General features: G+C 35.4%; 3 protein-coding genes and 1 long non-coding RNA gene across 4 annotated transcripts in view; 3 read left to right on the top strand and 1 right to left on the bottom strand.

Moving 5' to 3' along the window:
* Positions 1 to 18: 18 nt before the first annotated feature.
* The window catches only part of LOC144544659 (SLH domain protein), a 100,927-nt gene continuing 75,423 nt past the window's right edge, over positions 19 to 25,522 (bottom strand). Inside the window, exons 2-12 of the mRNA XM_078293205.1 lie at positions 3,964 to 4,232; positions 3,590 to 3,676; positions 3,327 to 3,494; positions 3,125 to 3,198; positions 2,901 to 2,989; positions 2,721 to 2,824; positions 2,542 to 2,623; positions 2,066 to 2,141; positions 1,842 to 1,953; positions 706 to 1,237; positions 19 to 226 (exon numbers count right to left, since the gene is read on the bottom strand). Coding sequence (XP_078149331.1) covers positions 130 to 226; positions 706 to 1,237; positions 1,842 to 1,953; positions 2,066 to 2,141; positions 2,542 to 2,623; positions 2,721 to 2,824; positions 2,901 to 2,989; positions 3,125 to 3,198; positions 3,327 to 3,494; positions 3,590 to 3,676; positions 3,964 to 4,216 — 1,674 coding nt within the window. The 5' untranslated portion in view covers positions 4,217 to 4,232 and the 3' untranslated portion in view covers positions 19 to 129. The remainder of the gene's footprint in view (positions 227 to 705; positions 1,238 to 1,841; positions 1,954 to 2,065; positions 2,142 to 2,541; positions 2,624 to 2,720; positions 2,825 to 2,900; positions 2,990 to 3,124; positions 3,199 to 3,326; positions 3,495 to 3,589; positions 3,677 to 3,963; positions 4,233 to 25,522) is intronic.
* On the top strand, positions 5,592 to 6,695 carry LOC144544016 (uncharacterized). The gene is made up of 2 exons (XR_013508134.1): positions 5,592 to 5,871; positions 6,419 to 6,695. It is a non-coding gene; the product is annotated as an uncharacterized LOC144544016 (long non-coding RNA).
* On the top strand, positions 9,928 to 13,543 carry LOC144544627 (uncharacterized). Its single transcript, XM_078293169.1, has 2 exons — positions 9,928 to 12,673; positions 13,043 to 13,543. The coding sequence occupies exons 1-2, from the start codon at positions 9,928 to 9,930 to the stop codon at positions 13,396 to 13,398; spliced, it is 3,102 nt and encodes a 1,033-aa protein (XP_078149295.1). The 3' UTR covers positions 13,399 to 13,543.
* LOC144544657 (uncharacterized) lies at positions 21,998 to 24,848 on the top strand. The gene is made up of 3 exons (XM_078293204.1): positions 21,998 to 22,729; positions 22,941 to 23,230; positions 23,562 to 24,848. Exons 1-3 carry the CDS (start codon positions 22,035 to 22,037, stop codon positions 24,647 to 24,649), a joined length of 2,073 nt encoding a protein of 690 aa, XP_078149330.1. The 5' UTR covers positions 21,998 to 22,034; the 3' UTR covers positions 24,650 to 24,848.

Genomic DNA, 25,522 nt, shown 5'->3' with positions numbered 1-25,522 from the left:
AAAAGAAGAAAAGTGCCATAAGCATGACATCTTTTTGAATGATTATTAAAGGTACCAAAAAAGTACGAGCACCAAATTTCACAGAGAAGTGCAACCAAAATGGAACATGGGAGAATTTATTTAGATTACTCAATCTTCATTCTCACTATACCTCCATCTTCCCACTGCTTGTTTCAGAATGTTTACTCGAGTTTGAAGTCGATTAGCTTCCCCTTCAACCCAAGATCTACATACAAAATCTGAATTTAAGAAACTTTCATAGCCTACCCTTGTTTGGATGGAGGATAGACCAATGAAGGGAAATAAATTATTTTTATAAATGATTCTTGTTTGGATATATAATTGGAGGGTAAGGTTAATAAATGTTATTCTTTTAATCTCCTAAACCTTATATTTTCCTACTTTCCAAATTTGAATGTAATGGAGGATGGGAAGTATAGCAACCTCCCATCCCTTTTTCTTTCCCATTCCCTCTTATTCTTCACCTCTTGTGATGCAAACGGGGTACAACACAATTACATCGAAAGAATGAGACTACCAAATTTGGTACTGTGTGCTTTTGATTGTAATTTATATCCAGGAGTCGAAACTGTTTAAAATAAAAATAACTGGAATAAAATATAACCATGATTATCGCCTGTTGGTTTGGCTTGTGCATATAGCAGTACCATGAGTAGGTCTAAAATTGAAAATATTGATCCTCACCTTAGAACATGCACAGCCTCCTTTTCAGCTTCCAACCTTGACTTGGTCTCAATTAATGATTCATATTTCCCATTAACATCTGCAGATATTTTCTCGATGCTCCGTTTTTCACTCATAACCTGATTGTTTTCATTATATACTTTCTCTGATAACTCGTCAATTTCTTTCTTCAGGCCCAACAAAATTGCTCTTTCACCTTCCAAAGCAATCTTCTCCTTCATATTTTCAGAAAGGCCCTCTTCTGCCTCCTTCCTTTCCCTCCTTAGTTCTAACAATGCACTCTCAAGAGCCTCCTGGCTCTTTCTCTCTCTTTCTTGCTCCTTTTCAATTTTGGTCTTCCAGAATCTTTCTATTTCACCTTTTTGAGTAAGTTCCCTTTTTATATCCTCCATTTCAGATAGTTTTAACCTGGTTTCTATCTCAATTCTAGTCAATTCTTTGTGAATTAATTTTTCCATTCTGCCACTGGTCAGTGCAACTGCTGCTTGTGCTTTTGTTACAGGTTTATATGGTTGAATAAGCCTTGTATTTCCTGCAATAATTATTTAACTGATACATTAATCAAGAATACATGGTTGCTACATGCTACCAGCTAATAAAAGTTGGGGGTGTCAAAATGATATATATATTCATGGGAACTTTAACCTGATGTCAGTCAAATATACATTGGTTACTAAGCTCTTATTTGACAAAAGAGGGAAAAAAAAGGCTACTCTGTTGCCAAAATAAACTGAGCCCAAAAGTGTACCAAACCTCATGTGTGGAGTGCCTAATTTCATGGTTTTTGAAAATTAAATGGAATCAACTTAATCAGAAAATTATGAAAACATGAGGCTTGTCATGTATAACATTTTTCCTCAAAAATATCACAAGAATTAGGATACTGATATAATTATTTAAACTTGTAACATTCCCCAAATAGATGCATTAGATTAAATAACCTTCAAGTGATGTTCATGAGTTGTACTTCAAATAAAAATTAGAATGGAAAAAAAGGAGAGCATAAGATGGTATGAAACCAAGGCCAGATAACAGATGCTGCAATATAACTAGTTCGAACAGAACTCAATTCTTTACGAATTTATCAATGCCAGTCTAACATATTTTTGGATCTGAAAGAGAGTATGAAACCGTACCAAAAACTCGGCTAAATATGCTGCTTTCACCAGATACCAGGTCTGCAAACAAAGGTGCAGATACACCAGGACATGCTCTCAAATCCAAAACTGTTGCCTTTTTGTTTATTATCTGGACTGTAAACATGTCAGACTTCATAAAACAATTCATAATAACAAAACTATGAATATAACGAAGTAAAAAAAAAAAAAAAGGAACTTCAGCTTAATTAGATTAGCAATACCTTTTTATCTATTTCTGTCGTGGTTGCATACTCGACTAGGGCTTTCCAATTGAGCATGTCAAACCGAGAGAGGTAACTACATAAAGAAAATGACAGGGAATGAGAGGTAAATGATGATATTTCTCATATGCATATCACAAACATGCCTCGAACATCCTACATTCCCCGAGAAATGAAAACTATAGTTGGATAACCATCCTTTCCTAATTTGCTTAACAGCAAAATATAAGTTCGTTCTTTCTTCCTCTTCGAATAGCATGAAGACGTACAATTGCGGCATTTCTTTTTGAACGATGCCAGATGGATTTCCTAGGGTAATTTTTCTGTTCTGTATGAACATATCTGTACTGTTAGTTTGGGATATATATTACATCTTGGGATTTTCAGGGTCTAGAAGAGAATATTTCCAATATCTAAGTAAAATCAAGGGGAGTACACAGGAAAACAATGATAATTTTTTTAATTAAAATAAGTACCTTTCAGGAAGAAATAAAGAACCTGAAGACCTAGAATTGACAGAAGAGAGCTTGCTTGGTACAAGGCCAGCTTCTCCTAAACCTTTTTAAACATGAAATCAGATATAAAAGACCATAGTCAAGTAAAACTTCAAGGATGGTTTTTACGCACGAAATAATTAAATTGCATGACAGCTTACACTGGATACACCAAAAATCAGGGTCATTGATTTCAACATCATCAAAAGCATTAACGACAGATTCCGTAACCAAAACACTTGGGGTAATCTTGTGCCTTCTACTCCTATATTATATACCACAATTCATTAAAATTTATAAAACTAAACAAACCGTACATAGTTTTCAGAACTATCAAGTACCTCTCCAAGTGAGAATTCAATCTGACAAACCATCTTGCAAACTCGCGTCTGGTGCATAGTTCATCGGCATTGGCATCATTTTCAACAATCTGGTGCCAACAAAATAAATGAGAACAAGTGTAGTATTAAGTTAACAAAGATTTCTGTTCATTAGGATTTGCAATATCCGATTCAAAAAAAAAAAAAAAGTTCATGTTCAAAACCAGTTTAGTGCGTATACATACCTCTAACTTCTTCAACAAAGATAGAGCATTCTGTTGAGCAGTATCTGCTGGAACAGTTATAGCAACTCTATAGTCTTCCGATGGAGGCACCAGAAAAGAACAAATAATATAAATTGATCTAAGCCATTATAATAAAAAATAAAAGGAGACAATGTTGGTTTATTATTAATAGAAGTGAAATTAAATATGACATAGCAAGTACCTGAGAAAAAGGTTTCCTTAAGTTTGTCAAGTGACACGCTGGCACTCTCATCTTGGTTTGATTCTGAAACCTGTGAGGCTTCATTTTCTCTAGTGTCACTATCTTTATCTGACTTGGTAGAATTCTCTCTAAAAGACACAGATGGGGAAGGAATTGAATATTTGATACCTGGAAAGAGTTTTCATTAGTATGACTAGATGTTTTAGTCACGGAATAAGTAGCAATTAACATAACAAAAAAGAAAGATGGTAAGCACTAAAAACCTCTTCTGTGATAAGCATAATAGGTTAATCCAGCTAACAGTATGACCACTGGAGCAGTAATTCCAACAAAAACATACTTGTTCAATCCTGCATTAACAGAACTCCTCACGTTAGAAGAAATGAAATCTGTCGTCCTACTCAATTTATCTCTCTTGCAGAAAGATACATACAATAAGAGTATGAGAATTAATTTCATCATGTGCTACACAAGCACACACCCCCATTTAAATGCTTGGTTTAATGTTACCCATTTCCATTAATAAGTAGATTCCATTTGTGTGTTTGATTTAACTGGTTTCAAGAGAAACGGGGAAAAGTCTTGACTTATTGGAGGCGAATTTAAGATAATTGAAGCAATATATAGCAAAAGGTACCATTTCTTTGTACAGTCTGAGGTGTATCTGTGAGCCAGCCACCGAATTGGTCCCTTGAAACCTCGTTCGGTGGAATCCAGCAAGCTTGGACCTTGAAGCGAGAAAGTGGAGGAGATAAAAAAGGAAATTGAAGTCTCCTAATTGGGAGCGAGAAATGGTTGGGTTGGTTGGCATCTAAGGAAAGGAGGAAGCACTTGGTTGTTGTGAGTGGTTTGGGTAGCCATGGCGGTTTAAGGAGAGAAATGGAGGTCATATTTAGATTAGACCCACTAACTGTGCTGTTGAGAAGAGAGAAGAGAGAAGAGAGAAGAGAGCCGATCAGCCGACTAGACTAGGTGAGATTGAGAAGAGAGAGAGAGATGGAGGTAGGCATGCGGTGAACCTGGTCTATTCAACTTAAATGATTGTGGCAAGTATGTATGTCTGGTCCCACAAGTAATTGAAATGGCGTTATGAGGAAATGGAGTGCGGTGTAGTAGTCGACGCCTGGCCCAGTCGTCAGAGAAACACATGGATTCCTATTACTATACAAGGACTTGAAGGGAAGGGAAGGGAAGGGAAAGGACTTGTAGTTGTAGAATATATTCATTCGGAATAAACTTTCTTAATTACGTAATACAACTGACTGTCTATACTATACAAGGATCGATAAAGATTAGGGTTCGGTAGGGGTTTGGGTCAAAAGGTATATAACTAACTCTACGACTACGAGTCTACGACTACGAGTGACAATATTTGGGCCGTCCAGGCCAGCTTAATTTAATTTAATTGGGTCAAAACCAGAATATTAAATTAGCTTAAATTAAACTCTGTGGTTCGATCACTTCTGGATGGATCGATCATGATTCATGAGATGATTGAACTGGGGACTTGGGGTTCCATCTGATCCTGTACGGCTGTACCCATGATAATTTTTTATTTATTTACTTTAGATCAAGGACAAATTAATGTCCAACGAAGGATTTTTAATTCTACCATACGTACAATTGATATCAGAAAAGCCACATATATATATGGGACTTGGCTACGGTGCTATGGGTAGCTAAGAGGCCTCCCGTGCTACGGCTCAATATTCGACTTTTCAAAATTCTAACGGTCGATCCGAACCATTCATCTTGTTCTCCATATTAATATGTGCTTGGAGACCAAATTTTACATTTTTTGGAAATTTTTTACTATTTTTTTAGATTTATTGAAAATCGCTGTTTTTCAGACAAATCTGGACCATAAAAAACAGCGATTTTCAATAAATCTAAAAAAATAGTAAACAATTTCCAAAAAATGTAAAATTTGGTCTCCAAGCACATATTAATATGGAGAACAAGATGAACGGTTCGGATCGACCGTTAAAATTTTAAAAAGTAGAATATTAAACCGTAGCACGGGAGGCCTCTTAGCTACCCATAGCATATTAGCCAAATCCTATATATATGTAGAGTTAGTCTATGCTACTTCATGAATTAAACCGACTGTTTTAATTCACGTTTCTGACCCTCCGATCTGCTTCAAAAGTAGTGCTGATCGGAGATGATGAGATGTCAAAAATTCGGAACTGGACGTCTCCTGTACAAACCCTTAATATATCGTTTTGAAATTTGAGAAATGGAGATCTCCCATTAGACCCTAAACCCACTCCCGTTGTTTCTCCTTCTCTCTCTCTCACGCGAAAAAGAAAATGGCAGCAACGCCCATCGAAACCCTAAGTTGTGACTCTCAGGCGATCACGCGAAAAAGAAAAGAGCGCCTCTCCAGCGGTCTTCTCTTCCTCTCTTCCTCACGCGAAAACAGAAAAGAGGCGAAGCTGAAGCTCAGTCGCTGCCTCCGACTTGTCGCTCAGCGCAGCCCCAACTCCGACGGTCTCTCTCTCAGTCGCTCTCCCCTCTCTTAGTCGCTGCTTCGCGAATCCAGGTTTACCTCACCTAGCTTTTTTTTCTTCCAGTTTGAGTTCTATATTCCAGGCTGCAGGTAGCTGGAATCATTCAGGTTTAGATTAATTTTATCTTAGACAAGTTGTAATCTGGTTCATCTCATCTAAATTAGCGCCTATGGGCATTCACTCACAAAAAAAAAAAAATCGTACCAGTATGCCATGTGGTATTAATGAGAATTTTCACCAAATTTATAAATTATTTTAAGCATCTCTTTCTATTTTCTGAACTGAGAATTGGCATGTTTTGTTGCCATGCGCATCTCTTTCTAAGTATATATGTAGTCTAATGAAATCAGTCACAGTTGTATTTCCAATTTACAAGGTCTTCTAAAGAATATCACTAATTAGTACATTTTTGGACTAAATTAGTGGATTAGTACTACTTGGAGGTTAAGCATGGTATTCTGACAAAAACTTGTACATAACCATCATAGGATAACTATTGTTCATTTTTTGCCAATGTGTATTCTGACAAAAACTTATATATAACCATCTATTCTGACAAAAACTTGCTCGTTGTGATAGTTGAAAAACAATGGAAAGGGCAAACGAAAGGCGGTTGCTAATGAGGAGAGTGGTGTTGAAAAGCTGGCAAAAATTTACAAGTATGAAGAAGAAGATTTATGAGCTGTGTATTTTGTTTAGGCTATGTTAATTTAGACTATGTTATTTGAACTTTGTTTAGATTTGCAACTTAAATTTCTACTTACTACTACTGATGTATTTTGTTTAGACTATGTTAATTTGTTTGGACTTTGTTTAGATTTGCAACTTAAATATGCTGCTGCTGCTACTGCTACAAGAGTAATATTCAAGGGTAATTTGTTTGGACTATGTTAATTTGTTGACGTCTGAATGCATGTGCACCTTATCAGTGAGAGAATAGAATTCTTTATAATGTTCAAGGGTAATATTCCATAAGAGAATTCAAATTTAACAATATGCCATAAGAGACTACATAGAAGATTGAGAGTTATAACAGTGATGCACTTAAGTACAAACCCAGTAGGCTATGTATACCTTTCATCCCCATAGGCTATAATTCTCATAGCACAACTTATACTGTGCTATATATACCTTTCATCCCCATAGACTACAATAAGCCAAAGTTGACAACAACAATTAACACACAAATTAACATAAGTTTCTTACAAAATAGTACAATTAACATGCACCATAAGCATAAGGTTCTTACTAAAAAGTACAATTAACAAACTACACTAATTAACAACAATTAACACACAAAGTACACACATCAATACACAAAGTACAATTATTCCGACTAGTATTTTCTTGAGTACCGAAGTGATTTCCGCTTCAAACCTATATCTTGAACCCTTTTTGTGATGTTGCAATTGAGTTATGTTATTGAAATCGGTAGTGATGTCGCATTTCGTCTACAAAAATAAAATCAAAACATGGTTAGATATTAAAGCTACAAGACACCAAAATAGACCAAGTGTCATGAAATTAAAATAGACAATATTGGGTTGTAAATAAATAGCACCCGCACCCATCAGTAATAAAAAAAAAATTCATGAAAAAAAGACTAAATCATATCTCATTTTGATCAAAGCATTTGCTTTTGGACTAGTATACTAAAACATGCATCTATCTTATGAATCATCCACTGTTTGGTTTTGGCTTGCTTTTTTATTTTGTAAAAATGTCGGTTTACAAGTAGGGGTTAACTCTAAAGTATGGAGTAAGTCAATGTGATGGCAACTATGGTACAATCTGTGACTGTAGGAATATGTTGGGTTCAATTTAAAACAATGATTTCTCGTGAATGACGCCTTGATTATCAAAGCATAAAACTAGTTTAGGGAACTAAAACATTCATAAAGAAAAGAAAGTGCAGCAGAATAAGGGAAGAAAAAGAAAATTGGAAACAAAATTGAAATTGAGATCAGCCTTACAAATTCACTGATCAATCTGGTACTTTTTGAAAATTATATTAGACTTAACTTTGTTTATAATGTGTCAAATTAATTCCAATCCTGAATTCAATTCTACAGAAAAGCTTGAGGAACTACTATGCTTCAGGTACCAGTAAAATAACATCTGATTCATCCGAAGTCAAAAAGAAAAAGAAAAAACATGGCTATTGAGAAATAACAGATCAGGAACTACTATGCTACCAGGTACCAGTAAAATAACAGATCAGAGAGGGAAAGCGCACCTGGCAAGAGAGACAGCGAATCGGAGGCGGAGGCGCCTCTTTTCTGTTTTCGCGTGAGGAAGAGAGGAAGAGAAGACCACTGGAGAGGCGCTCTTTTCTTTTTCGCGTGATCGCCTGAGAGTCGCGACTTAGGGTTTAGATGGGCGTCGCTGCCATTTTCTTTTTCGCGTGAGAGAGAGAGAAGGAGAAACAGCGGGAGTGGGTTTAGGGTCTAATGGGAGATCTCCATTTCTCAAATTTCAAAACGATATATTAAGGGCTTTGTACAGGAAACGTCCAGTTCCGAATTTTTGACATCTCATCATCTCCGATCAGCACTACTTTTGAAGCATATCGGAGGGTCAAAAACGTGAATTAAAACAGTCGGTTTAATTCATGAAGTAGCGTAGACTAACTCTATATATGTATATACTATATACTATATAGTGTATACCCATCATAATTTTTAAATTTGTATATACTCATCATAATTTTTAATTGTACCATACAATTGAAATCTACAATGGCTATTTATATTTCTTTTATTTTATTTTGAAGGATATGAATAATTCAAAAGAAAAACCATATTTTTTTTTTCCTATCAACACGTACTCTCGGTTTGTGTTTCCACTTACAATTAAACATGAGTAGTCTATCAGATTCAAAATACGTATGATAACTTTATTTTATACACAAAAAGCGATAAGCCAATGTACTTTGAACACGTTGCTGATTTTTAATAGAAAATTTATTAATAAATACCTAATTGTATTATTATAGTGATGTTGACGTACTGACGCCGTTAGCGTTGGTTTAATGGTTTTCAAATATCTTGTAATTGTCTGTTGACTTTCGCTGCCCAGAAAATGGAGAGGAAATAAAAAAGAAATCAATCTTTCTCCCCCTTAATTCAACTCATGCATTTACCCCCAGAAAGCAAAATATATAAATAATAATAACATTGAATTCAACCAACTTCAATTGTTTGAAATTAATTATACACACTTTTTTTACGGAGAGACATATATATATCTTACTTGGTTAAAATAATTGAGGTTCTCATCTTAATTTGAAAATAATTAATTCAGTAACTTGTAGTTACATAACTTATGAAAATATTGAGAAAATCAAATTAATAAGGTGAAATTCTATGATAGAAGCAAACCGTACGTTCAGGTAGTAGCATGCAACAATATAAATTGCACTCATAATTAACCTGATCGTTTTCATAACCTGGTTGCAACATGAACTTCGATTATTGATGTATTACTTAATTTAATTAGAACTGGTACAATTAATATTTAAGAAAAAATAAAATCTGAGTAAAATAATTAATTAAGATGCTCTATCTTCATTCAAATTAAGTATCACAAGTACCTAATTGGACTGTACAACAATTTCAATTTTCAAAATAATTAAGATGAAACGATATATATATTGAATGGGACGTCATTCAACTAGAATTTGAAAACATCACCATTAATTTAATTCACTAGGGTGCCTTTATGTGAGAGAGGAGCCGGCCAGCATGCATGATTGCGAAAGACCAGATGAAAACGAGATAAATAAATAAACAAACGATAATATATAGCTAGTTGAGCTGTTTTAATTCGAAAGGTTGCATAATTTCTCTATTGTCATACTTAATTTAGATATAAATTTGAACACGATGCTTGTTCAATTTAATTAGAAAGAAATAGCGTTTTCTGCTTTTAAATTAAGAAAGCGACTCCCAAATATTTTCTCTGTCATTGAACATGTCAACTCTTTCAATCACCTACCTTTCATTTTCAAACTCACCGCCTCTTAATTTTAATGATTTGTTTAAATGTCAGACGATAGCTAGCGCCTCACATTTCATACCTCAAAAAAGATGCATTGTCTTTGCCTCTTTCTTGCTCTTCACCTCATCCTCATTGTTGCTCTTCTCTCCTTAAATGCCAAAGCCGTTAACAGTGAAACTGACCAATCTGCGCTTCTCTCCTTCAAGTACCAAATATCTAGTGACCCAGCAGCAGCATTAGTCTCATGGAATGATTCTCTTCACCACTGCCAGTGGCAGGGAATTATGTGCAGCCGCCGTCATCCTGACAGAGTAACTGCGCTCGTTCTAGACTCCTTGCAATTGTCAGGTCAGATATCTCCCTCTTTAGCCAAGCTCACCTTCCTTCAGAGGTTGAGTCTCTCTGACAACCAACTTTTTGGAAGAATACCACAAGAGATTGGATATTTGAATCGATTGCGATTTATTAACTTGAGCATGAACTCTCTCGAGGGCAATGTCCCATCTACTCTTGGTAATTGTTCCAATCTTGAAAGTCTCTCATTGGCAAACAACAACCTCAAAGGAACAATCCCTTCAACTCTTGTGCAATGCAGAAATCTTAAGGTTATTAATCTTAGAAATAATTTTCTCGAGGGACGCATACCGCCGGAGTTCGGTTTTCTCTATCAACTCACTGCCTTGTCATTAGCTTACAATAATCTAATAGGACTTATTCCTCCCATCTTAGGCAACCTTAGTAACTTATTTGCTCTAGATCTCCGTTTTAATAGCTTAAATGATCCGATTCCAGCTTCACTTGGCCAACTCCAGTACCTTAAGCACCTTATCCTTGACCATAATAACTTATCAGGCAAGATTCCTCATTCCCTTTACAATATCTCGGCCTTGGTTCAGTTAAGCCTTAGCAGTAACCAGCTTGAAGGAAGTCTTCCTTCTGACATGTGTGATGTTCTTTTCAATCTACAAGCATTGCTAATGTACGAAAATCAAATTAAAGGTCAGATTCCGGCTTCAATATCCAATTGTTCAGCTCTAATACACCTCCAACTTGACTCTAATAATTTCACTGGTAAAGTACCTTCAAGCATAGGAAACTTGGGAAACCTTTACCGACTTAATGTGGCTAATAATCAACTGGAGGCTAAAAGCAATAGAGACTGGAGCTTTATTGATGCATTGACCAATTGTACAAACTTATATGCATTGTGGCTTGGAAACAACCAACTTCAAGGCCAATTACCTAGTTCTATAGGAAACCTCTCATCCAGTCTGAATTATTTGGGACTGTTTATGAGTTCAATTTCAGGAGGTATCCCCAATAGCATTGGGAAACTAACTAATTTAATCGCACTTAACTTGGCCCAAGCACACCTTGAGGGTATCATTCCCACCGAAATTGGTTATCTTTCAAAGTTGCAAGCATTAGATATGTCGGACAACTTTTTATCAGGTGAAATTCCATCAAACTTTGGTAACCTAACCCGAATGAGTAGGATTTATCTGTACAACAATACATTACAAGGGAGTATACCAATAGAATTAAGGAACATGCAATTTCTAGAGCTCTTGAATATTTCTTATAATAAATTGACCGGCGAAATCCACAAAGAACTCCTCAATCTTCCATCTCTTTCCGGTAGCCTTGACCTATCACATAATTACCTCAATGGTTCATTGCCGCTAGAAATTGGTAACTTGAGAAATATACACACAATTGTCCTATCAAACAATAGATTATCCGGTGAAATACCTAGCACAATCGGTGGATGCCAAGTATTGCAGACCCTTTATCTTGATAAAAACTTCTTTCATGGACACATCCCATCCACTTTGAGTAATATATTAGGGCTCCAAAAACTTGATCTCGCAAATAATACATTATCTGGCCAAATACCGGAATCTATTGGCAAAATTAATCTCCAATACTTGAATATTTCTTTCAACAATTTTGAGGGGCAGTTGCCAAAAGAAGGGGTTTTTAAGAATTCCAACCGAGTTGACTTGAGAGGAAATCCAGAACTTTGTGGTGGAGTTCCTGAAATGCATTTGCCAGTATGCATTTCAAGTAACCAAACACAGAGCAATTACTCCCGAAGAATAATGACAGTATTGTGTGCTACAGCCGGTGCTCTCATATGCTTGACCATAGTCATGTGGTTTTTTGTTCGTTATTATTGGAGAAGGGAATCTAAACACAAGGAGCAACTTATTACGGCTATGAAATATGAATTCAAAAATGTCTCGTACAGTGACCTTTTTAGAGCTACCGAAGGTTTCTCATTAAAGAATCTCATTGGGGTTGGTGCTTTTGGATCGGTATACAAAGCTATTATGAGCTTTGAGGATGCACCAACTGTTGCTGTGAAGGTGCTGAACCTTGAGCAGCATGGCGCTTCTCGAAGTTTCATATCTGAATGTGAGGCCTTAAGAAATATTAGACACCGAAACCTTATGAAGATTCTAAGTGTATGCTCTAGCACAGATCACCAAGGTAATGAATTTAAGGCATTGCTTTTTGAGTTCATGCCAAATGGTAGTTTAGAAGCATGGTTGCATCCAAACACATGCACTAATCGCCCTTTCAGAAGCCTTAGCCTCATCCAGAGAATGAACATAGCAATTGATGTTGCTGCAGCATTGGACTATCTCCACAACGATGGACCGGCACCAATTGTGCATTGTGATCTTAAACCTAGCAACGTACTGTTGGATGCTGACATGACTGCACGTGTTGGTGACTTTGGATTGGCTAAATTTTTGGTTATAGCTGATACCTTGCTTTCAATGACAAGCACCTGTGGAATCAAGGGTTCTATTGGCTATATACCTCCAGGTATGCCCTTACTGTATTGAAGATTTTATATAAAGCTTCATAAATTGACAAAGATTGATATCAAATTTAAGCGTTAATTTAAAATAAGACTAGTCAGCTTTAATTGATGGGTAAAACAAGAAAAAAAAAACTTTTTGGCTCTGTATTGAAAATTGGTTGTGATTATTCAGTAAATAGGACCCTCTTGTTCCAATATGTAGTCTTTGAAAATAATTGGATAATTGTGCAAGTATAGTAATAAGACATCGCAAATCACAGTTATGACCAAATAAAACCTAATGGAGCAGATAAAATACAAAAATATAGAAAAAAGACAATAGGAGATGAAATTCTACGAATTAATAACTAGGGTACTTTTGTTATTTTTAGAGTATGGGATGGGGGTTCAAGCATCAGCACAAGGAGATGTGTATAGTTACGGCATTCTTCTGCTCGAGATATTCACCGGAGTAAGCCCCACTGACGAAAAATTAAGAGATGGATTTAGTCTTTGTAAGCATGTCGAGATGGCTTTTCCAGACAATGTCATAGACATAATTGATACCAATTTGTTATTGTTGAGTGATGGAAAAGACAATAAGTATGCGCCAGAGAATGTTTATGATTGCCTGATATCAGTGATTCAATGTGGACTTCAGTGCACTAAGGAGTTACCAAAAGAGCGCATTGCAATCAGAGAAGTTTCCAAGGAGTTGAGTTCAGCACGAGCAAAATTACTTGGGTGAGAGACACTGAAGAGGAGCAATCCAAGAAAAAGGTCTTGATGGTACTTGTAGAGATATTGGAATGCTAACTGTGTTATTATGGTGCTGTAATTTTCCTTCTATTTTTTATTTATAAGATATGTTAATGTGGACTTAAAATATTAATCTATATGTTCTAATTACAGCTAAACTTTGTTATCATAATTAAATGTTCTAACTGTATACAATCAGCAATACCACACTCTTACTCAGATGACAAATTTGCCCCTTTCCAAATGCTTACTCTCCTCCTTTTCAAAAGATTTAGGCAGCTGTAGAGTAATGGTATCCACCGTGGTAGATTGGTAGGTAGGCATCACCTCTGCAATTTGCTCTTCCATATTTTCCACCTAGGCCATCTGGTTGTTCAGCACAAGACGGATGCATGCACCCTGGGTGGAACCAAATAAAAACAGGTCACTTGCCTCACGTTGACAACAAGTTTCAAGTCAAAATTTCTTTTATACTATCAGAAATTTGAATAAAAATATAAAATAATCTTGTAACTGAAAGAATTGTATGCCTCATCCTAATGTTAAGATGTTTTCTCATGAATAATATATGTTTTAAAAATTGTGAAATATACAGATTGTTGCTATCTCGTCTTGATGAAGTATTACTAGTTCCAGTGCTGTTTTGAATAGAACACAAAATGGTGTATTTCTGCATAAATTCTTATGATTTTGCTATTTAATTTGCTGGTATGGCTGCATTTAGATGTGTTAGGGTGAATTTTACTGAGTTGTGATCGTGTGCTTTGCAATAAGATGTCAAACAGAAAAAAAAATGGTGATCATGTGTTTATTTTTATTATTTTACCTCATTTTATGAATTATTCTCTCCTCCTGATGCATCACAAAATATAGATGATAATGACAATGGTGATGATCAGCCACCCAAGGCCATAGAGATCCAACCCCATAAGAGTGAGTATCCCCTCAGGCTCAGGTAGTCCACTAGACAAGTTAGATTCATCGCTAAGGGCTTTCACTGTAGCACTCTCAGAAGTATTGGAGTCGATCCAAAAGCCTCCAAATCAGAAATCCTACAAAGGAGCGTTGCTTACTGAGCCTAATCGATCCACTATGACAACGAAACCTGGGTTTCAATTTTCAAATCAAGTTCATGTTGCAACCAGGTCTCACAACAGAGAAGATCAAAATTTCTGGATGATAATTGAGTCTACAGGTATACCAGATCGACCCGTTCGATCTGATTTTGTGCAATTATAGATCAAAGAACTTTGCAAATCATCTTCCTCCTCGATCCCCATTTGTTTTAGGTGCAGCGACTGAGGTCACACTGCACTGCAATGTCGTAATGCAGTGCTGTGTTTTGTGTGCAATAGGCTAGGTCACAGATCAATCCAGTGCCGGGCACCAGTAGTTGAACCTCTTCCTAAATCACTCTCACACAGCACCCATAAAATGTCAGATCTAGAAACTAAATCCACTGCAACACCCTTTCCGAACTTGGATTTAGCCCATCCTAGCGACCAGATGCTAATTATTAGAACACTTCCCCCATATCTCAGTACTGGTAGCAGACTGAAGAGTATAACACCCATCATCTCAGCAGGATCCAGGACTGGCCCGAAGTTGATATCTGTATACGACCAGAAATCGGTTATGAATTCAATCAAGAAGCTGGAGATGGAGTTAGCATAGATAAAGCAAGAGTTAGCACTGATGAAAATGAGAAGATATGACATGGACATAGCCATGGCAGGTATCAATGCTCAAGAAGAAAAGAGATGGGAAGATGAAAATGAGTCACAAAAGAAGCCACCGGTATCTGGTTACAACATAAAATCTGAAGCATACTCCTAGACAAAAACTAGTTTTATCGACCCTTGCTCAAACCCAAGCTGATTCTGGCATTGTCCCTGCTCAAAAGGTTACCAGGGTTGTGAGTAAAGAAACTCCAAAAGGAGGCAGTTTGCGTCTGACGAGAAGCCTCAGACTGAGGGTGCACGGCTTGTCCGGGTAACAAAGAAGGGAGCAACAGGAGTTCAAGGGAAACTTTCAGGTTGGGGGCTGGTAATTAACAAGGTGTACCAGTTTAGTTTGGAATTTGGTTTTCTGATCATAGGTTTATTGAGAATGTTTAAGTAGTAATCTCAATTGAGGGGACACAAAAATGGTCTAGGATTTTGAGTTGTTTGCACAGGTCAATGATGTCAAAATTGGGTTAGCTGAATTGTCTCTTTTCTTGCATGTACTGGCTACACTGGTACAAGGTAACAAAAGCAGTGAGAATTTGTATATTGTATGTTTCATGAAGTAGTGTGTGTTGGCGAGATCAATGCTGTGCCTTAGGGGTTTTCTAGTGGTTCTGGGTTTTTGTTTTGTGAAGAGTATGTAATTAATGTTTCAGTTAATGAAACGGGGTTTTATGCCTTTTTTTCAAAATAAATAAATAAATAATGGCCTGGATCTCATTCTACCAGGTCAGGTACCTGACTGGAACTGAATTTGCCCCATAAGGTATCAGAAATTCAAAGCTACAAATCTCAGTATAGCGCTGTACCTTTTAGAGGCAATACAATAGTGTCATTGGTCAAAGATGTAGGTTAACATGGTACCCATTTTCTCAGCTATGGTTCTCAGACTGGCTGAACTGAATCATAGACCTCACATAATAAATCAATGAAAATTTCAGCTAGCGATCTTATAGACCTGAATGGACACATGGCTGATTGACCTAGACAATAAATTGGTGTCGCCTTCAGCAAATCTGGCAAATTTTTGGTACATGAGGGGTACCAGTTGATACATCAGTACTGCAGTTAAGCAATTCTGGCACTCAATTTGGAAGAGAAAGAGCAGTTTACCTTGAATAAGAATCTTTCTGTGGCGTATTTGCAATGATGCCCTCCCAACAAGTGAGGTGGTGTTTGCTCGATTGGGAAAGATGCCGGGACCGCGGGACAGTACACTTTCACCAGGACCTACTGATTTCATTTGACTCCATAGGAATAGGATTGAGTGATTGAGAGCGTACCAGTAGTAGAGTGATAGATATGTTGCGCAGATTGAACAGCACCATAGATATTGAACAGTTAAAATTGCTCATAAGTTAAAGATCTCTGTACGTAGTCTAGGCCCTTTTTAAAAGTTAGTCTACACCTCATATGCACACGAGACCAGCGAGGAGTGCTGGATCAATTTTTATGTGAGCCATTTGAGAAACCTGATACAAACCGAGTCTAAGCAAGAATGGTTTGTAAAGGTCGTTGTACTTAATCCCAGTCCAGATACCTCGAGGGTCCACTCCTACATTTCTGTAATCCTGTCAATGTTATACAATTTAATTAAAGTAAAATATTGTAATTCAAATAGTTATATCATTCTATAAAAAAAACAAAATTATATGATTCATGGAGTAACTTACATCATCATGGATTCGTGAGACTTTATGTTGGTCATGCGGCATCCATAATAAATTGCTAAACTTATTTGCTGACCATGTCGATTCAAAACCAAAATTATCATGTGTGGCTGCAGCATGTGAAGGACCACCCGGATCTTGAATGCTTGACATTCTGCATGCATGATATTTTAAAAAAATGAATAACAATCTAAATCCTAATTCAGTTCGGTCTAATAAACTGAAATAACCGAACCGATCCAATAAAGCTAAATAACCGAACCTATCCAATAAAGCGAAATAACCGAACCGTTTAAACCGAGCCATTTAAACCAAACCGTTTCAACCGAACTGTTTGAACACTCCTAATCAACACTCTCAATTCTATGCTATGAACTAATTTAAACTAAATTAATTTACACCATATCAAATGAGTTTAAAAATAAATCACGACTGCTTGATATTCTGCATGCATGATATTTTAAAAAAATGAATAACAATATAAACCCTAATTTAGTTCGGTCCAATAAACCGAAATAATCGAACCAATCCAATAAAACGAAATAACCGAACCGTTTAAACTGAGCCGTTTAAACCGAACCGTTTAAACTGAGCCGTTTAAATCGAACCGTTTAAACTGAGCCGTTTAAACCGAACCGTTTAAACACCCCTAATCAACACTCTCAATTCTATGCTATAAACTAATTTAAACTAAATTAATTTATATCATATCAAATGAGTTTAAAAATAAATCACGACTGCTTGACATTCTGCATGCATGATATTTTAAAAAAATGAATAACAATCTAAATTCTAATTCAGTTCGGTCCAATAAACTGAAATAACCGAACCGATTCAATAAAGTGAAATAACCGAACAGTTTAAACCGAGCCGTTTAAACCGAGCCGTTTAAACCAAACCGTTTAAACCGAACCGTTTAAACACCCCTAATCAACACTCTCAATTCTATGCTATAAACTAATTTAAACTAAATTAATTTATACCATATCAAATGAGTTTAAAAATAAACCAATTTTTTCAAATCGTAAAACTCTAATTTATTAGTTTTTTTAAAATGCAATTAACAAATTAATAAAATTTACTATAGTCAATAATTTGATAACAAATCAAATTATAAATTAGCATTAATTTGATAACAAATCAAATTATAAATTAGCATTAATTAACAGATTTTAAAAGAAAACAAACCTTCAATTAGCGATGGAAACGGAGAAATTGACGATCCGGACGGGTTGTGTCAGTCCGTCCTGCACTCTGCAGCCGGGTCCGACGTGTGAGACAGAAGAAGGAAGGCGCCGCGAGACAGAAGAAGGAAGAGCGAAAGGGAAGAAAAAAAGTGGGGGGCGGGGGATAAAGCGTGTGGGACGGGGTTTCTTAACCCGTCCGACTTAATTTTTTTTTTTTTTTTTTTGGCGCGTCTGGACGGAACGTGTTAACCCGTCCGCCCTTTTCCTTTTTTTTTTTTTTTGTCTTTTTCTTTCCGGAAAAGGATTCTAAGGATTAGTGAGACCTCTAATTAACCAGGACGGGTTGTCTAATCCCGATCTGCCTAGTTTTGACAAAAATTCAAAAGTTCTGTTATTTTTAAATATTTATTTTATTTTATTTCTATTAATAAAAAAACCGGAGTAAAAACAACCTATGTGACAATAGATATCGCCTTCTATATTCATGGTAAATCCCCTATCGCCATATTTACCTCAAAAAGGAATCTCTCTCTCTCTGTAAATTCAAATAAATAAATAAAACAAACCGAATTGAAAAAAAAAACAGAGAAATGAGAAAGAAATCGGAAAATCAAAAGAAATATTTTGATACAAAATTATGATATTCAATATTATTTGATTTATTGTTTGATTGGAATTCTGTTTACATCACGTTGATTCTGAATTGTCATTGCAGTTTGATTTAGATTTCTGGATTGATCGCTATTAAATAACCGGACTTCTCTATAATTTATGTTTTTGTTTTATATAGTTGAATTGAATGTCTGAATTGGATATTGGATTATATGGGTATTGGATTATGAGGATATATTTAACGGCATAATGGGTCTGAGGTTCCAATTTAAATTGTGAAATGATATGATTGTGTGTTCTGAGAATATGAAAATTGTTTGTGGCAGACATTTCAAATGTGTGAATATTGTGTGACTTATTTTACTGATAATTTAGACTCATGTGTTATCATTGTTAAATATGTAAACATAATTTGATGTAAATTTGTGTAGATTAATTCAGTCTATTTAAATAATTATTTAATTAAGTCAATTATAAAAAAACACAACATTGAATAACCGGTTACTGAGCATATAAGTTGAATGTTGAATTAATAATCCAATTTTGTACTGGTGTCTCATGAGCGTAGATTCTGTGTTGCAAGTTTTAGTAAAGTTTCTATTATGATTTATGATTTATGGGTCACTCATCGAAAAAAGAAAATGAATTTGGGCTTTAGCCCAAAAGGAGAGAGAAGATTTGCAAATCCAATTTATAGACAGCAGCACCAGCACCTCGATCGGTCATAGGCTGAAAATTTGTATATATAGCAAGGTGGTTTTCTCAGTCATCTTTGGACTCATTGATTAATTAATTAATTGTAGACATTTCTTTTCTCAAGGTCAAGGCCCTCGGAGATTATAAATTAATTTCATAAGCAAGTTGTACAATTAATATGGTGTTAGACTAAGACTAAGACTGAAAATTTATCGTCAGGACAACATCAAATTAAATAAGATACAATCATACAACTCAAAGGATATTACTCGCTCCTACTATTTATTTAATTAATTAAGATCTCTAGTGTATAGTATACTCTTCCTGTGAATGTGATCCTCTCAATAATCAATTGTCATTTTATCGATCTGTACTATTAACTATTAAGAGAATGAATGAAATTCAAATTCAGTCCCTACAATTCATATTTTATATTAATTGGGTCCGGTTCCAGGAACACACATGGATGGATTTCATCTCGAAACGAAAACAAACACCAGTACAAATATTGAACACATATATATAATGAGCTCGTTTCCTAAGTTCTTTTATTTTTCTCACAGTTTTATAAAAAGATGACAATAGAGATGAAAAAAAAAAACCCAATCCATACTAGAAAAAAGAATATATATCCAAACATTCTATAAATTATTTTAGTCAAAAATTTAACTAATTTTCCAACCCTCGAAACACGCGCTTAGAAACTTGAAAAGATTCAATGCACAAATCAGTGTCAATATTTGTTCAAGTGCCCCACTACTAATTTAACTGCCGCTAAATATCAATTTTTATGTAATTCATTAATTATAAGAGATAAGTATCAATTATTCAAGGAACAATTGTCAATGGGCCCCTGTGGGTCCCAAATGAATAAATTTACCCTACGCGGAATTATCGAAACTCAATTATTGACAACTCAAAGCAAAGGTGAGTATTTAGTGGAGCGATTGTCACCTTGGACCTATTTTTTATTAATATCCTAAAAAATAATTAAATTAATGAATATGCCATCGATTTTTTTTTTAAAAAACTGTTCTAACTGCCCCTGCAGGGGGCGATCCACTCTCACCATCAAACCGTCCCAGTGGGAGGCGGTCACCTACCGAAACCTGGCCGCCCCCTATTGGAACAATAAGCTATAAAACCACTATAAATAGGTTTTTTTTTCTCTCTCCTGTCCACTCAAAATTCATTGTAACATCAAAGAAGAAGAGAAATAGAAAGAAAAAAAGAGAAAAGCAATTTCGGATGATTTTTTTGACGACTCCAGGATTTTTTTAATTACTTTGTAAATATTTTTTAATTGCTTTTTAATTACCCTTTAATTACTCTTTAATTACTCTTTAATTACTTTTTAAATTGTTAGAAATCGTTATAAATTGTTATATATTGTTACAAATTGTATAGAAAGGTTTCTCAATCATTAATTGTAGTATCCTTCAGGGCCCTCGGAGAGTAGAAATTTCACAAGCAAGACAATTAATATGGTGTTAATTTCCTTGTAGACTAAGACCTCGGAGAGTAGAAATTTCACAAGCAAGACAATTAATATGGTGTTAATTTCCTTGTAGACTAAGACCTCGGAGAGTAGAAATTTCACAAGCAAGACAATTAAATGTTTCTGTCTACTAGGTTTTGTCCACCATTTGTCCACAACCTTATCCACTCCTATCTAATTGTCTTTTTACAGTATACAAGATTTAATTGAAAATTTACAGTATTATTTGAAAATTTTACAGTATACAAGATTTAATTTTACAGTATGCAAGATTCAATTGAAAATTATAATGTATATAAGATTTAATTTTTACAGTATACAAGATTCAATTTTACAGTTCTGCTGATTCAATTTTACAGTATACAAGATGTAAATTTTACTGTGTAGAAGATTCAATTTTACAGTATACAAGATTCAATTGAAAATTTTACTGTATACAAGATTCAATTTTACAGTATACAAGATTCAATTTTACAGTATATAAGATTCAACCCAGTGCGGACGCTAATAATTAACTCTAACTGCCAATAACCGCTAATAACTAACTCTAACTGCCAATAACTTCCTATAACTGTAATTTCCGAAAGTACAATTTGAAAGTACATTTATTTTGTCATGTTGTGCAAGTTACAAATCTTTTTCTAACTATCATGGGACCACTTCAAATAGTTGCTGGATATTTTGTGATTAACTGATATATTTTATGTGATATATTGTTTAATTATACAGCATGTAGAAGTAATTTTACAGTATTCACGCAAGTCAAAGCTGTGGACAAATGGTGGACAAAAAGCTGTGGACAATTAGACGCTTCCAAAAAAAAAAAAACCAATTCATACTAGAAAAAAGAATATCCGAAGATTCTATAAATTATTTGAGTCTAAAATTTAACTAATTTTCCAACCCTCGAAACACGCGCTTAGAAACTTGAAAAGATTCAATGCACAAATCAGTGTCAATATTCGTTCAAGTGCCCTACTACAACTGCTGCTAAATATCAATTTTTATGTAATTCATTAATTATAAGAAATGTTTATATTAATTTAACTAAAAATTATTTTGGAAATGTTTATATTAATTTAACTAAAAATTATTTTGGAAATGTTTATATTAATTTAACTAAAAATTATTTTGGAAATGTTTATATTATATAAAATCATATGACATAGGAAGAAAAACCTCTTAATTTCATCCCCAACCCTTGAACCAAAATTCTCGATCTCCTCAACTCATTAATGGACGGCAGGTTTGTCACCATCTTTTGCATCCTGGCTGTTTTCTCTCCTCAACTCTGTAATGGAGATGGAGGCCTAACACTCAGCCGTACCCAAAACCATCCTACTTCTAATTGTGCTTCCTCATGTGGCCATCTCCATGACATCCATCACCCCTTCCGCCTTAAATCTGACCCGGCACACTGTGGCTCATCCTATTTCGAGATTATATGCGATGCTGAAAACCAACCATATTTAGAGTGGAAGTCAGGAAAATATTACATCATGGACATCTCGTACTTTTACCAGACAATAAATGTGGTGGATCCAGCTTACATGGATCAGAACAGCTGCAAGCTTCCTATCTATCCGGTGGAAGACATATATCAGTTCGAAGGTCCTATTGGGATATGTGGGATAAGTAATTTTGCAACCTTTCTGAGTTGCACTAAGCAGATACAGAATCCCAACTACATCAGTTGCATGAGTGGTAATACTAATGATTCCTTTGTTTATGTGCTAATGGGGGATATCTTTACAGTATCTAATATGGAGCCTTCATGTAAATACGTAAACAAGACCTTCATCTCTGATGTCAACTTCAAATCGGGCACTACCAAGCAAAGCTTGGATGTGTTGCATGAAGGCTTCCAGATTTGCTGGTACAGAAAATCTTTAAGTATGCTCCTTGGGCGCTGTTTGAAAGCATCATTGTGGTAATTTAATTTCAGAATTAATATTTTCATTGAAATCATTTTATGGGAATTTTTTTCACACCCAAAAGACCCTCCTCTTTTCTTTTTCTTTTTTTCTTTATCACTAAATAAATAAATATCCTGCATTAATCTGATATCCTGTAGTGAATTTGCATTGAGAATTGTTTCTATATTATAATATTCATATAAGATAATACAATATTCAATGCAGGTATTTCCGTGACCAGATCAAACACAAACAAGAAAATAGAGAACAGCTCCTGGTACGTGACCCAGATTGGTACTGGGGACCAGTTGACACCTTGAGCCGGTATGGTCGGCACATGAAATTGCCCTTGATATCTCATCTTGTGAATAGTGAGTTTTTTTTCTTGGAATGCATGGATGAAAATGATGAGGCTTTGAGAAGTTTGGGATACATAAATAAAGAGATGGAAGAAGCAGTCATGTACAGCATTATAGTTATCTTCATTCTGTTACAGATTTTGCAACTGATAATTGGTAAGGTCATGTAAAAGCTATTCTCTACGGACACCTAAATTGTTGTACATATTTTGCAATAGATAATTGTGCAAACTGGCCACTAAATCATATCTTTTAAACCTAAGAGAAACAAAACAAATTGTTTGCTGTTAAATTAAATATTTGGGATTAGTACCTGCGGTCCTGCTGATTTTCGTACAATTCTCCAATTAACCCATCTTCCCAAAATAATCAAACAACTAAACCAGTAATAGGTTTCTTTTTACCATTAGTTTTTCACTCTTTTAGTCATTAAAAAATAAGATATATCTAGTTACTTTACAAGAAAAACTAACAGGGTTCATTTCAGTTCTATTGTTATTTATCAGGGTTATCTGTATGCCATTGGTCATTTTTGCTTTCTTGGCACACAAGTACTGGAGATCAAGGATGCCCTTCAATAACGTTGAAAAATTTCTCGAATACCAGCAAGGGCTTGCACCAAGGAGATACTCTTATACAGAAATTATTGCAATTACAAGGAACTTCAGAGAGAAGATAGGAGAAGGCGGCTTTGGATCAGTATATAAGGGCACTATTCTCAGTATCAGGCATATTGCTGTTAAGATACTGGGAAGTTCACAGCTCCATGATGAAGAATTCATCAATGAAGTATCGACTCTTTGTAAAGTTCACCACAAAAACATAGCTAGGCTTATCGGGTATTGCTCAGAGGGATCTATAAGGGCTCTCATATATGAGTACATGCCCAATGGATCTCTTGATAAGCATATATTTTCAACTGGAGAAACCAATAATAATTCTCAACCCTTTTCTTGGGAAAAACTCAAGGAAATAGCTTTGGGGGTGGCCAGGGGAATTGATTACCTACATCGAGAATGTGATATGAAAATTATACACTTCGATATAAAACCCCATAATGTTCTCCTGGACAACAAATTCATTCCAAAAATATCTGATTTCGGACTTGCAAAACTGTATCCAAAAGACTTCAGCCTGGTGTCAGTCAGCATAGCAAAAGGCACTGCTGGTTATATTGCTCCTGAGTTGCTCTCTAGAAACTTTGGGGCTATATCTGACAAGTCTGATGTTTACAGTTTTGGAATGCTACTCCTGGATATGACTGGGGGGAAGAGAATTTGGGATCCGGAAATGAATAGCAACAATCAGAAGTACTATCCAACATGGATCTATGATCAACTAGTGCAATATAGAGAGTATGAAGTAAGTTCAGAAATTGCTGAGATGGAAGCAAAGCTAGCTACAATTGGATTATGGTGTATTCAAATAAAACCGTCAGATCGTCCATCCATGAGCAAAGTCGTGGAGATGCTTGCGGAAGATAGTTTGAATAGCTTAACAATGCCACCTAGACCATTCTTCTCTTGCTCAAGAGGACATTCCTCAGAGCATATTTCCGGTGGCGATAATTTCTGAAACCCAGAAAACACTGACAAAGAATAGGTGTACCTATTAATTATGAACCATTGTTAATCAGATTTGAGCTGGGCATGCCTTTAGTCATTAATTTTTGTACTTCCTATATGATTTGCACATTTTGTGGAGATTGGTTTTCATGATTAGTATATCATATTATTAGTTTATGATTTATAGGATATTTTTATAGTTTCCTCAATGATCCATATGTGCTGATAATTATATATATCGGTTGTGTCCTTACAAAATCAATGGTTTTGAATAATTTCTACTGGAAAGGTTGTCCATCCATATTGTAAGGGATCTAATTATACCATTTTATAGTGACACATCTAGCAATTAAATCATACACTAATAATATGATCGGACCCGCTAGCAATTAAATCCATCTGGAACCTATTGGTATGTCGGACCCACTAGAAACCCGCTAGGAAACATGTCGGACCCGCTAAGTAATAAAAGGAGAGTTAAATTTGCTCCCAACAGAGAGCGAACCCTCTAACTCTATGTAGAGAGCTTTAGTGACTAAGGTTGGAACCACTACACCACATCAATCTTTTGTTATTATTCCTTTGTTTTGTCTATATATTATATCAATACATTATTTCCCCCTCTCCTTCAACTTATAGTTATCATTAATATTTATATTTAATTTTTTAATTAATATTTGTATCTTTCGAATCCGTATCCGTGGACTATCCGTTCCGTATCCGTATCCGTTTAAAACGGATTTGGTTTTGAATTTTAATATCTGTTTACTATCCGTATCCGTATTCGTATCCGCTCATTATCCGACAGATGCGGATATGGTATCAGCATTATCCGTTCCGTTTTCACCCCTATGTATCACCATAAAATGGTGTAATTGGATCC

This window comes from Carex rostrata, chromosome 26 (assembly GCF_964058835.1).
Source record: "Carex rostrata chromosome 26, lpCarRost1.2, whole genome shotgun sequence".
NCBI lineage: Eukaryota > Viridiplantae > Streptophyta > Magnoliopsida > Poales > Cyperaceae > Carex > Carex rostrata.
This window is presented reverse-complemented; position numbering and strand designations above follow the sequence as displayed.

What these genes read in the sequence shown, in the direction of transcription:
- LOC144544657 (XM_078293204.1), top strand. Translation starts at nt 22,035, where the DNA reads ATGGACGGCAGGTTTGTCACCATCTTTTGCATCCTGGCTGTTTTCTCT. An exon ending in TGTTTGAAAGCATCATTGTG is followed by an intron (nt 22,730 to 22,940) that starts GTAATTTAATTT and finishes TATTCAATGCAG; the next exon opens with GTATTTCCGTGACCAGATCA. An exon ending in GATTTTGCAACTGATAATTG is followed by an intron (nt 23,231 to 23,561) that starts GTAAGGTCATGT and finishes GGTTCATTTCAG; the next exon opens with TTCTATTGTTATTTATCAGG.
- LOC144544627 (XM_078293169.1), top strand. Translation starts at nt 9,928, where the DNA reads ATGCATTGTCTTTGCCTCTTTCTTGCTCTTCACCTCATCCTCATTGTT. An exon ending in TATTGGCTATATACCTCCAG is followed by an intron (nt 12,674 to 13,042) that starts GTATGCCCTTAC and finishes TGTTATTTTTAG; the next exon opens with AGTATGGGATGGGGGTTCAA.